Consider the following 12920-nt stretch of genomic DNA (forward strand, 5'->3'; position numbering starts at 1 on the left):
TGGTCCTTCATACCCTCAATACACACCTGCGTGATCCCATGACGTGTGAAAGCCCCGATCCTCAGTCACTGGTCCCTGCGCTCCACTGATCTCCTCTAAGACTCTTGCAAGTCTCGGCCAACTAGTGTCCAGTGCTGAGTTCGTTGTCCTCTTCATCTTTTCCCTGACTTGTTTTGAAGATGTTGTATTTGCTCTCGGGAAACTTTGTAATCGCATTGCTTGCCGGGACAATATTGTAAGAGTTAAGAGAGCAAATATTGAGATTGAGGAAATGTGTGTGTTTGAGAGAGAGAGAGAGAGAGAGAGAGAGAGAGAGAGAGAGAGAGAGAGAGAGAGAGAGAGAGAGAGAGAGAGAATAGATATATATGAATTGATAGATGAATACATGAATATAGAGATAGAAGATAGATGGATGCATGAATAGAAAAATTGCTTGATTGAGATGTGAATAAAGAGACAGACAGATAGAAAAGCTAATAAATCAACAGGTAAAGATAATGAAACAGGTAGAGAGATACTGAGACGTTTATAGTGATTCAACAGAAGATGTGATACAGTAATGTGACTCATGCCATGTGACGCAGTGGTAGTATACACAAGGTATGATGTGACGTGGTGGGTGACGTGACGTAGGTAATGCAACGTAGCAAGTGACGTGATCATCTTCGTGTGGCCTTAGGTGGTGTGGTTCACGGCGACCTTCCGCTGCTGATGCTGGTGGTGCTGTTCCTGAGAGGCGTCACGCTGCCCGGCGCTATCAATGGCATCTACTACTACATCGTGCCGAACTTCTCCAAGCTCAAGGAGCCCGCGGTGAGTGGCGGCCCTCAGCAGGATTCTGCTCACCTTCTTATTGAACGATGCCTGTGAAATGTTATGAAAAGAACTTCGATGTAATAATAACAGTAATGATAATGATAATAATAATATCAATGATGATAATAATAATAATAATAACAATAATAATGATAATAATAATAATAATAATAATAATAATAATAATAATAATAATGATAATAATAGTAATAATAATAATATGATAATAATAATAATAATAATAATAATAATAATAATAATAATAATAATAATAATAAAATAATAATAATAATAATAATAATAATAATAATAATAATAATAATAATAATAATAATAACAATATCACCTCTATTACCCAGTAAGTAATCAACACACATTGTGTTTTCTGTTACTCTGTTGCGTAACTATGTATTCCTTCCTGGTGAATTGAATTAAGTGCAAAAAAAAAAAAATAGCTGAATATAACAGCCCAGTTGATTGACATTCCCTTAAAGTCTGGAAGAAAGTAGCTGTGGTATTATTGGGCAAGTCTAGTTGTGAAGGTATATGTCTCGGTACTATCTAGAAATTCATGAAGTCGTATAAGAAGATAGAAAATATTGATGGTCTCAAACACACATATACCTTTCCCTCTCAGGTGTGGTGTGATGCCGCTGTGCAGGTGTTCTTCTCTCTGGGCACAGGCTGGGGTACCGTCCCCACCATGGCTTCCTTCAACAAGTTCAGAAACAACGGTCTCCGCGACGCTATCCTCGTGCCCTTGGTCAACAGCTTTGCCTCCATCTTCGCCGGGTTTGTTGTGTTCTCCATCCTGGGTTTCCTCTCGATGGCAATGAATGTCTCCGTGGAAGAAGTGACGACAGCAGGTGAATTTTATAGCTTCTTATTCCTAGATACTTTGTTGTCTCATATTTTCCTAGATCAGAGAGGTGATTAAGCAGATTGTTGTGGTGTTTTTGCATTAACTGTGTAGAATCCGAGTTGTAATATCACTAGTCATGAAAGCACTATTGGAAAACACAATACCTTTTTCAATGGAACCGATTAAATAGCAATCAAAGCAAACAACTGCAACGTTGAACAATACTCACATAGAAATATTCATTCACTCGCGTTTCCCTTCACTCGCTCATAAATTGAACATTCACTTTGCCATTCCACCACATACTTACTCATTCAGACTCGCATGATACTTTCACCTTAACCTTCCACCTGACATCTCTATCGTCTTATTGCCAAAACACAGGACCCGCCCTGGCCTTCGTCACCTACCCCCAAGCGCTGGCCCTTCTGCCTCTGCCATCTCTGTGGTCCGTTTTATTCTTCCTGATGCTCTTCTTCCTTGGCATCGACTCTGCAGTAAGTAAACATGCAAAGGATACTGTGATAGATGGAATTGAGGAAGGAGAAAAAGAGAGATTAGAGAACAGAAAGGATAGAATGTTGTACGGATGGAGGGAGAGGGAGTGAAAGAAGAGAGAAGTGGATTATGTGGAGACTGAGAGAGATCTTACCTTACCCACCTCGTTCTAGTTCGTGCAGATGGAAGCCACTGTAGTGTCTATCATTGACGCCTTCCCTAACCTGCGGACGGGGCGAGGGTGGGTCAGCCTCAGTGTGTGTATCTCAATCTTCGTCACCTCCCTCGCGTGCTGCACAGAGGTGAGTTTGATTATTATTATTGTTGTTGTTGTTTTTGTTGTTGGTGGTGGTGGTGGCGGTGCTAGAGTTGGTGTTGTTGTTGTTGCTGATGCTGCTGTTATTGTTGTTTATGTTGTTTTGCTTTTTTCCTCTTTTCCTTGCAAATTTTCCGCGTTATTGTTGTGATTTTCGTTATTGATTTTGTTGTTATCGTTATTTTTATTATTATTGTTATCATTATTGTTATCATTATTATTATTATTGTTATTATTATTATTATTATTATTATTATTATTATTATTATTATTATTATTATTAGTAGTAGTAGTAGTAGTAGTAGTAGCAGTAGTAGTAGTAGTAGTAGTAGAAGTAGTATCATTATTGATATTATTGTTATTATTATTATTATTATTATTATTATTATTATTATTATTATTATTATTATTATTATTATTATTATTATTATTATTATTATTATTATTATCATTACTATCATTATTATTACTATTAGTTTTGGTATACAGGTGGTGATGCAGCACCTGCCACAACCAGCACAAAGATCACCACCACCACCACTATCACTAACATCACAACCACCGTTTCATCACACTATTCCATTTTATCCTTAAACAATCATCAGATATTTTTTTTCCAATCAGCTTTTATTTATCTTTAAATTGGTAATTGACACACACACACACACACACACACACACACACACACACACACACACACACACACACACACGGACAAAAAAAACACTGACCTCGTTTCTTTTCCTCCCTGTTTGTGTGCCATTCCTGAGATCAAGTAACGCTGGAGCATTGGTAAGCTTCAGTATCTGGCCTGTGACCTCTTGACCCACTTTGCGCTTCTTAATAACACGCTTGGAACCTCTTGCCTTCTTGCACGAGACTCAAGTTTCCTAATAACGTTTAGCAGAACTCTTGAGTATCAGTTAACTGCTGAATACATGCGCTGTTATCTAGTTAGTTCATTAGGTGGCAGATTAATTATTTTACTGACCAAAGACACATTAATGGATATTTTGTAGGTATGTTCAAAGGGTTATGATGTGTGATATGATTTTTAAGTTTGATATTAAATAATTTTATAGTGCGAGAAACAGAGAGAGACAGACAGATAGAAGAACAGAGAGAGAAAAAAATAGAGAGAGAATCTTTAGGAATATTTACTTGCCACGTTCAGAGCACCTAACTTCAACTAATTTCCTAAACACCGCAGTATGAGAGCGACGGTTTTTACAGCAGTGAGTGCTTAGCGTCGCGAGTAATGACAGCTATTACAATGTCGTAAAGAAAGAATGCAAAACAATTCCATAATTCACGGCACTTGCAGGTAACCGTGAATAATTCTTTCTATGTGTATTCGTGTGTGTGTGTGTGTGTGTGTGTGTGTCTGTCCCTGGTAACCCTAAACCGCCACATATCGCCTTCTCGTCATCACATCCTCTCCTCATCATTATTCACACAACGCACTGACCCGCCAAGCACTCTTTTAAGACTGTGGCGTCCCTGAAAGGCAGGCACTACCTTCTCCTGCCACTGAGGCGATCCGTGGCTGGAGGAGACTTCACTTCACTCACCTACACAAAGGCTTTACGTTTTCCTCCTGTGCTATACTTCTTTCCTTCTATCCTGCACCCTGACCTTATCCTCCGCTATACTGTGTCTTGTTCATGTGCTTGGCAGATGTCACTTATGTGTTGGGTGCTTTCCAACAACGTTTTCTCCTTTCATTTCTTCCCGTTTCGCTCTGTCTTTCCCACGTTGTCGTTTCGCCATATTGCTGTTCACTAAAAAAGAACATAAAAATATAAAAGAACTTGGAAGAAGTCATCATGTTTACACTTAACAGTTAACGTATATAAACGTAGATATCTATTGCCAAGTATCATCTCTGTTCATAAATATACTTAATCTTCTTTTCAAACTCCCTAATGACTCAGGACTGACGGTCTAATCACATTTTTTTTTTCCTATCTATTAACGAATTCTAACTTCATCAACCTGATATCTGATACTTTTTGCCTTGTCGTGATTACTGACGTTCAGAGCTTAAATAGATAAGGAAACTTGAAAGAAACTACTAGTGTACACGTGGCTGACCCAGTATGATGCATATATATCTACATTATTCCGATCTATGAATGTGTCTAACTTTCCTTTACAAAGCTCATCCTTACTCGTTACTAGCAGCGTTATTAACCCATTCAGTACTGGCACCCATTTTTACCATGAGTTTTTGCTATGATTGGAGGACTATTTCTATTAGGAAGGGTCTATGAAGGTCAAGATGGTCAATCTTCACTTTTCTAATCCTCACTCAAGTTTCTGAAGCTGTTTAAAAATCACCAAATAGTAAGCAGAATGAATATGAAAATGTGTTATGGCACTGAAGAGGTTAATAAGTCTATTCCATCTATCTACCACTTTGATAACCAATTCCATTTTTTTTCTCTTTTTAATATTTCATCAAGTTTGAACCCGTTATTTCCCACCCTACCCTGATTACTGAATTTCAGAGCCTTGTTTACCTCACCCTCGTCGTATCCCTTACACCACTTGAAGACCTCTATCAGATCCCCTCTTAATCTTGGCTCTCCTCGGCACAGGGAGGGTTCTACGTGCTGCAGCTCCTCGACCGCTACTCTGTATCCCTGAGTCTACTTACGGCTACCATATGTGAGCTGGCCGTGTTTAGCTACGTATACGGTGAGTGTGAATATACTAAAATTGATAATGATGATGATAATGATAATAATAATAACAATAATAATAATAACAATAATGATAACAATAATGATAATAATGATAATAATGAAAATAATGATAGTAATAATGATAATTATGATAACAACAACAATAACAATAATAATAATAATGTGTGTGTGTGTGTGTGTGTGCTTTATTTATTAGGTAAAGTATAACTAGAAAGAGAGAGAGAGAGAGAGAGAGAGAGAGAGAGAGAGAGAGAGAGAGAGAGAGAGAGAGAGTTAATTATTGAATGTATCTCTAGTTCATTACGTAATACACACTCCTACGCTCTTTTAGTTGCCATTACTGTTATATATATTTTTAAAACTCAGGGAATGCTTAATTTAAATGACATTGTGTTTTGTCCATTAGATTAATTACTTTTAACTTTTAATGAGTGTAGCATATGGTCTCTCTCTCTCTCTCTCTCTCTTTCTTCGACAACAGGTTGCTTCAATCCAGAGTAAGAGAGAGAGAGAGAGAGAGAGAGAGAGAGAGAGAGAGAGAGAGAGAGAGAGAGAGAGAGAGAGAGAGAGAGAGAGAGAGAGAGAGAGAAAAGGGGATGGTCGGGGGGGTTGGGGTAGGATTTGCTTAGGACACATATATCTTCAGGGACGGTCGATGAAACAGTAATTTCGTGCCACCATAGAGTCGAATGTGTGCGTTTTGCATCTTTCTATACACACGTACACACACATCCATCATTTCCTCTGTGTGCTGTCAGGGTGTTCATGTAAGATTCAGAGCGTGTGTGGACAGGCTCCCGAAATAGTATTGTCACAAACGCCAGGGAATTTCATGTCTACATATCGAAGAAATTGACTTGTATATCAACTGCCTGGAAGACAAGTAACTTAGGAATATCATAAGTGGATATTATATGCCTTATAGTGATAGATGGAATTAGATAGCTTTCCTCATACAAGAACTGCCACGTATAGGCGTGACAACTTCTTGCAGCTTCACTCATTTTCTTATGTTTTAGATTATGTACTGATGCTGAGAAACCGAAACATTTGATACAACACCTAGTCGAAGAGAGAGAGAGATTAATATGTACACGCTGAGCCGTTGAAGATAGCAAATATTTATGTCAAAGGAAAAAATCACTTGGAAACTGTGTATAGTTAATTAAACTTTATCTGAAAATAAGAAAATAAACTGAAAATCACACATATTCCCTAAAAAAATTCGTGTACCACCTGAAAAGCCCTTTCTGTATCATTAGGTCAGGTAACACACCCCTAGACCAACTATCCATTACCAAGACGACTCACATACTCAGAAGAATACAAGAAAATAAGGGGAGCAGCAAGACCTAAACGTGTCAATCCCTGTAGGCTCTGTCATCTCATTACCACCAACTCGTATCAGTCATTTTGTGCATAACGCGGTGAGCTGAAGTCTCCTATCTATCGGTATATAAGAGCCGTGTGGTGCTTTCTCTTTCTTAGCGTCGCGTGAGCACTCAGAAAGGCGGAATGCTTGAGGAGGCAGCATGCAGTAAATGTGGTTATCTCTGAAAGGCGAGGAAGGAAGGAGAGGAGGAAGAATAACACGGGAAAATGCATAGCTGGCAGGGTAAAATGGAGGGCAGGAAGAGAAAGGAGGAAGGGGAGAGAGAGAGAGTGAGAGAAAGATGGTGAACTGTTAGAATACGTAAACGGATAGACAAGGATGGAACACGAAGGAGAAGGGAGAATGTAAACTTGACTAATTGATTGATATTTTATTCGTCGTGAGACAGAGAATTAATAAAAAAATGTTATGAAAGGAAGAGAGAGGAGAAACAAGTAAAGGAAACCGCGAAACACTAGAAAATGACTGAATGAAAGAAAGACAAGGGAAATGCGGGGATGAGACATGAGAACATGAAAGAAAGTATAGGAAAGAAAGATCAAGAAGGATAGGGGTACGGGTATCCACTAACCACCAGCTGGATATTGACTCAGGTACCAATGATGTACGAGTATTCCCTTGACGGTGCAGGCTACAATACCACCTCAGTTGCACCACACTCCCTGACACGACCCTCCTCCCTTGCCACTTCCCCTTACCAGGACGACTTAGAGGAACGGTCGTTTTTCATTGATTTGCTGATTTTATTGTCATTTAGTTGTTATTTATGTGGTTCTGATGGTTCTGTGTCCGCTTCTCTTATGTACCGCCGTGATATGTGTCGTGCGAATGGAGAAGTACGCAAATAATGGGACTGAGGTTGTAAGGATTTGCTTGTCTGGTGAAGTATTTGTGTGTGTGTGTGTGTGTGTGTGTGTGTGTGTGTGTGTGTGTGTGTGTGTGTGTGTGTGTGTGTGTGTGTGTGTGTGTGTGTGTGTGTGTGTGTGTGTGTGTGAAGGAGAAGGTTACGTAATAAGACTCGAAGTATTAATGTTATTGTTAGCGTTGTTATTATTATTGTTGCTGTTATTATTATCATTATTATATTATTATTATCATTATTATCATTATTTATTACTATCATTAGTAGTAGTAGCAGTAGTAGTAGTAGTAGTAGTAGTAGTAGTAGTAGTAGTATTTTTATTATTACTATCATCATTATTATTGTTATTATTATTGTTATTTCTCTTATTATTATTATTATTATTATTATTATTATTATTATTATTATTATTATTATTTTATAATTATTGTTGTTATTGTTTTTGTTCCTACTGGTATTATACTCGTACTTTTCATGATGTTTTAAAAACAAAGGAACAAAGGTTTATTGATACTTGTATGCATATTTGTGTGTGTGTGTGTGTGTGTGTGTGTGTGTGTGTGTGTGTGTGTGTGTGTGTGTGTGTGTGTGTGTGTGTGTGTGTGTGTGTGTGTGTGTGTGTGTGTGTGTGTGTGTGTGTGTGTGTGTGTGTGTGTGTGTGTGTGTGTGTGTGTGTGTGTGTGTGTGTGTGTGAGAGAGAGAGAGAGAGAGAATACTAACACTGAGTCGTACATTTTTCATTATGTCAGTAGACTTACATAATTATCATCATTCCTTTTCATTTTCCTCTTCTTCCTCCTCCTCCTCCTCCTCCTCCTCCTCCTCCTCCTCCTCCTCCTCCTCTTCCTCTTCCTCTTCCTCCTCCTCCTCCTCCTCCTCCTCCTCCTCCTCCTCCTCCTCCTCCTCCTCCTCCTCCTCCTCCATCTGCTATTGTGTTGTATCTCTTTACAAATAGATAACAATGCTCCCAATCCAGCCCTTCAAGGACTAGAAATTATGTTACTGTTTAGGTAACCTATTTAACCTCACATAATCCTCTTCCCTTCCTAACCCTTCATCAACATTGAACCTGAAACAATACAACCACTGCCCTTGTTTTCCCTTTCGAATTTATGTGCCTTAATTTGCTTCATATCTATGCAGGCGGAGGCCGACTGATTCGTGACTTCGAGATGATGTTGGGCAGGAAACTCAGCGTCTTCTGGTACTGCACTTGGATGGTGGTAACGCCTCTCATATTGGTGGTAAGTGAAAGGAACTAAGAAGAGATAGGGGGGGTATTGAAAAAAAAAAAAAAAAGGATGCAGTGTTTAGAGGAATGAATTAAAAAGAAGAGAAGGGATTTGAGAACAGACGACAGGGGAAGGATCTGGGACTGTAAAAGAGAGAGGAGGTATTTGAGGGGAGTGAAAAAGAGAGTATAGACACAGAGGACAATGAAAAAAAGGTAGGGTTGCAGTGTGGGCGTAAAGGAAAGAGAAGAGCTTAAGGAAGAGAAGAAAAAAGAGTGTGTCGAGGAAGATCTGGGACTAAAAGAGAGGGTAGAAGGAAAGAGGGAAGGAATGAAGGGACTGGAAGACAGAGGAGGAACAAGGGAACAAAAACAGTAAAATAAACGAGAAAAATAGGGTAGAGAGAGAGAGAGAGAGAGAGAGAGAGAGAGAGAGAGAGAGAGAGAGAGACGAAAGGGAAAGGAAGATGAAAGGGGAGAGAAGCAGTTTGGCAAGACCAGATGAACAACTGATAAGGAAAAGGAAGAGAAAGTAAACATTTTTATACAGAAACTGCCTCGTGTAGTCTTGGCGGCTTCGTACACCACCACCAGTATCACCGAGACAGCCTATACCTTCATTAACATTTCAACTCTGTCCTTAGAGCATCTTCGGGTCGGCAGTGAGCGTGGACAGCGTAATGATGTACAAAGGCTACCTCTTTCCCTCCTGGACGAATGTGGTCGGCTGGGGCACTGCTGTAATTCCCCTGCTGGCCATTCCCATCTACGCCACCTACTACCTGCTCACGACGAAGGGCTCATTCTTCCAGGTCAGTGGCGGAGTTGGTGGGTTTATTTATAAGTACTTGTCATGTAGAAGTAAAGAGTAAAAGTAGTGCAAACAATACACGAAGATGTTTTCAGTGTTTTGATGCGGTCAAGGCCAGGGTAAGGAGAATGTTTACGGCTGGGAATAGAGTTCTGTGAAGGTGTATTCATTGTAATAGTGACTCTAACAGGTGGTGTCCAGAGAGATATATATAGATTATCCTCGATTCAGCTTTTTCTTTTCTTTTTTTTGTTGCTTGGACGATTTATTAGCTATTCTAAAACGAAGTAATTGAAATATTTGCAGTTAAACTAAAAGTCCCAGTAATCAGAGAGAGAGAGAGAGAGAGAGAGAGAGAGAGAGAGAGAGAGAGAGAGAGAGAGAGAGAGAGAGAGAGAGAGAGAGATTGGAGGGAGTCATTTGTAACAGGAGACTTCATCAGACTAATAGGATTTAGCGCTGCTGTGTTGAATATTAATATATGTGTGCAACGAACACTATACATTGGAAGCGTAATCCACACGGGGGGAGAAGGAAATCTCTGTATAAGATTAGCAGCAAGAGAAGGGGCTGACAGTGGTACAGGCGGCTTTGCACGATTACCCGACCAGAAGTTAGAGAGTATTTGCAGTCACTTGTGATGGTTAAGGGGCATTAAAGGACTAGATGGGAGTTATGTACTGACGAGGAAAAGAAGTCTTGTTAATTCCTTCAGTACCATGACGTGTTTTCATATTCATTCTGGTGACTATTTGGCGATTTTTAACAGCTTCAGAAACTTAAATGGGGATTAAAGTAGTGAAGACTGTGGGCATTAATTTTCTGACTTTCATAGACTTTTCCTAATGTAAATGAAGTCGTCTAATCATATCCAACACTCATGGTAAAAATGCGTCCCAATACTGAAGACGTTAAGTTGTTTGGTGATGGTTAGTTTTGAATTATTTGTCTTATTGAGGAATTGTGGAGGTTCATAATGGTGGTTATTGTTCATCCTGTTCTTATTCTTGTTCTTCTCGTTTTCCTTGCTCTTCATCTTTGTCATGTCTCCCGTTTTTTTCTCTGTATTAATCTCTATTGCAACGGGTCGCCATTAAATAATATTATCGTTAGTAATTCTTTTCCACCAAGTCCAAGTGCCTCGTCTTCTTCAGTTCTACCTCTCTCTTTAGTTATCATCCTCCCTTCTTTTCTCCTCCCAATCTGAGTCCTTCACGGGAACAACATCATATAGCCACGCCATTTTTATCAGTTTTGATGACCATTTATCATCTTTCTTTATATAGAAGAACTAAAAAAATAAACTCTTCGGTTGATTTAAAAGAAAAAATGGTAGGTGTCAAAGAAGAGGAGCTGTTGTTGCCTTTTCCAGTGAGTGCAGAGGAAAATACGTCGGGTTCCGGTGGTTAATGGTGCTATTAGTCACGGACTTTGGCGCCAGTCTGGTAAGGATGCGTGCCTTCAGGTGGGGAGGGGTGGCCTTGTGGGCTGCAGTGCGGGGCCACATGACGAGCTGGACAAGCTGGTTAACTGTGGTCACAAGTGCAGTTGACCAGCACCGCCACTTAACTGATCAGGTTAGAGCAAGGCTGCTATATAGTGGAGCTGCTTCACCGCGAGGGGCAGCCACAGATAAATGCAGGCCTGGAAATGAAATTGCATAGTGTGTTAGTGGGTTATACTGTGTGTGTGTGCGTGTGTGCGTGTGTGTATGAGAGAGAGAGAGAGAGAGAGAGAGAGAGAGAGAGAGAGAGAGAGAGAGAGAGAGAGAGAGAGAGAGAGAGATTCGAAGTGTGTGTGTGTGTGTGTGTGTGTGTGTGTGTGTGTGTGTGTGTGTGTGTGTGTGTGTGTGTGTGTGTGTGTGTGTTCCTTTCTATACTCCCATCAAGGCGAGTAATTCCTGGATGAATAAGTCTGGTCGCCCTCACCTGCCAGGCCGAGTGTGGGTGAGTCCCGTCAGGTCCTGGGAATGATTGAGTTAAAGTGCATGTTCTGTTCTGCGGCGACCCTGCTCCGGGAGTGAAGGAAGAGCCGTGGCGGGCTGCTTCTGTGTGCCTCCAGTAGCGTTCAGTGACTAGGAGTGAATGTGTGGGTTATCAGAGAGGAGCAGGCAGTCTTTCGTTATAGAAGGGCTAGCAACTAAGTGGGCCGCCTTTTATTGTTTCACACTTTATGTTTCCCTTTGCCAGCTTTCCCCTCTTATTATATGAAGAAAAAGAATCGGTGTGGATTTCATTTATAGACTGTTACTTGTCTCCCATTCTTAATCGTTCTACTACTAATGACAATATGATTTTTAGTGCTTCATTTGATTTTATTTGATTTTAGTATGCAAAATTTACATCAAAGACAACAACATGGATTTAATTTCTATATATTTGCTTTCTTTGGTGTCTTTCCTAATTATATTCTAACCCAATTTCGATTTTGCTGCTTTTAAGAACATACAACAATAATGGAACCTCCCAGAAGCCGATAGATCTACATGTAGCATCCACCTGTCATCCTTTTATATAAATTTGCCTAATATTGTCTTAGAGTTCCTTAAGGCCTCGGCGTTAAGAACTTGATTTGTGAGTCTATTCCTTTCCACTCTATTCTTGGATATGATCTGTCTATTTTTTATTTCTTTATTTTTTTTTCAATTAATGTCATAAATAACAAGTGTTTTGATCATTACGTTTACTTAGACATGACTCTCTTCTTTCTCTTAAGGACATCGGAGGAGTAAATCAATGAACATGAAAGAGGCTTGTTTGTTCTAAGATATCACTAAAACATAAAGATAGGCAACGCAAGCACACACATCAACCCACTCACCTACCTGTCAATACACACACACACACACACACACACACACACACACACACACACACACACACACACACACACACACACACACACACACACACACACACACACACACACACACACACACACACACACACACACACACACACACACACACACACACACACACACAGAAGCTCTTACTCACCTTCAAAATACGCACATCTGAGAGAAGCGTGGGTAGTGCACACCTGTGTTTCCTCACCTGGTGCTCATTTCTGGAAAACAACGAATATTATTATGACTTCCACAGAGAATCAACACCACCAGTAATAGAATCAGAGAAAACACGCCTTCTTTTCCTATACTTCTGTTCCTTTTAATTCTCAGTTTCCTTTTTCTTTTCTAATCAGTGTTTTTTTCTTTTCATTGGATCTTATTTTGCGCCGTGTTGTTGTTTTAAGCCAGTTCGGTAAAATTTCGCAGCTTTACCGAACACACCAAACACTTACTATGGGAGAAAACTCTAATCTGATAGAAGAAATACATAAAACAACAACAAAATACACCATAAAGATTGTAAACTATTTTACTAGCGAAGAAAAACTTCAGGTCTTAGATAAAGAAGATAGA

General features: G+C 39.7%; 1 protein-coding gene across 1 annotated transcript in view; it reads left to right on the forward strand.

Annotated features, from left to right (window-relative positions):
- Window positions 1–12920, forward strand: part of LOC123516973 (sodium- and chloride-dependent glycine transporter 2-like) — a 35124-nt gene that overhangs the window by 19842 nt on the left and 2362 nt on the right. Inside the window, 8 exon segments of the mRNA XM_045276774.1 lie at window positions 680–695; window positions 698–813; window positions 1454–1682; window positions 2063–2175; window positions 2350–2478; window positions 5093–5192; window positions 8599–8699; window positions 9331–9498. Coding sequence (XP_045132709.1) covers window positions 680–695; window positions 698–813; window positions 1454–1682; window positions 2063–2175; window positions 2350–2478; window positions 5093–5192; window positions 8599–8699; window positions 9331–9498 — 972 coding nt within the window.

This window comes from Portunus trituberculatus, chromosome 41, assembly GCF_017591435.1.
Source record: "Portunus trituberculatus isolate SZX2019 chromosome 41, ASM1759143v1, whole genome shotgun sequence".
NCBI lineage: Eukaryota > Metazoa > Arthropoda > Malacostraca > Decapoda > Portunidae > Portunus > Portunus trituberculatus.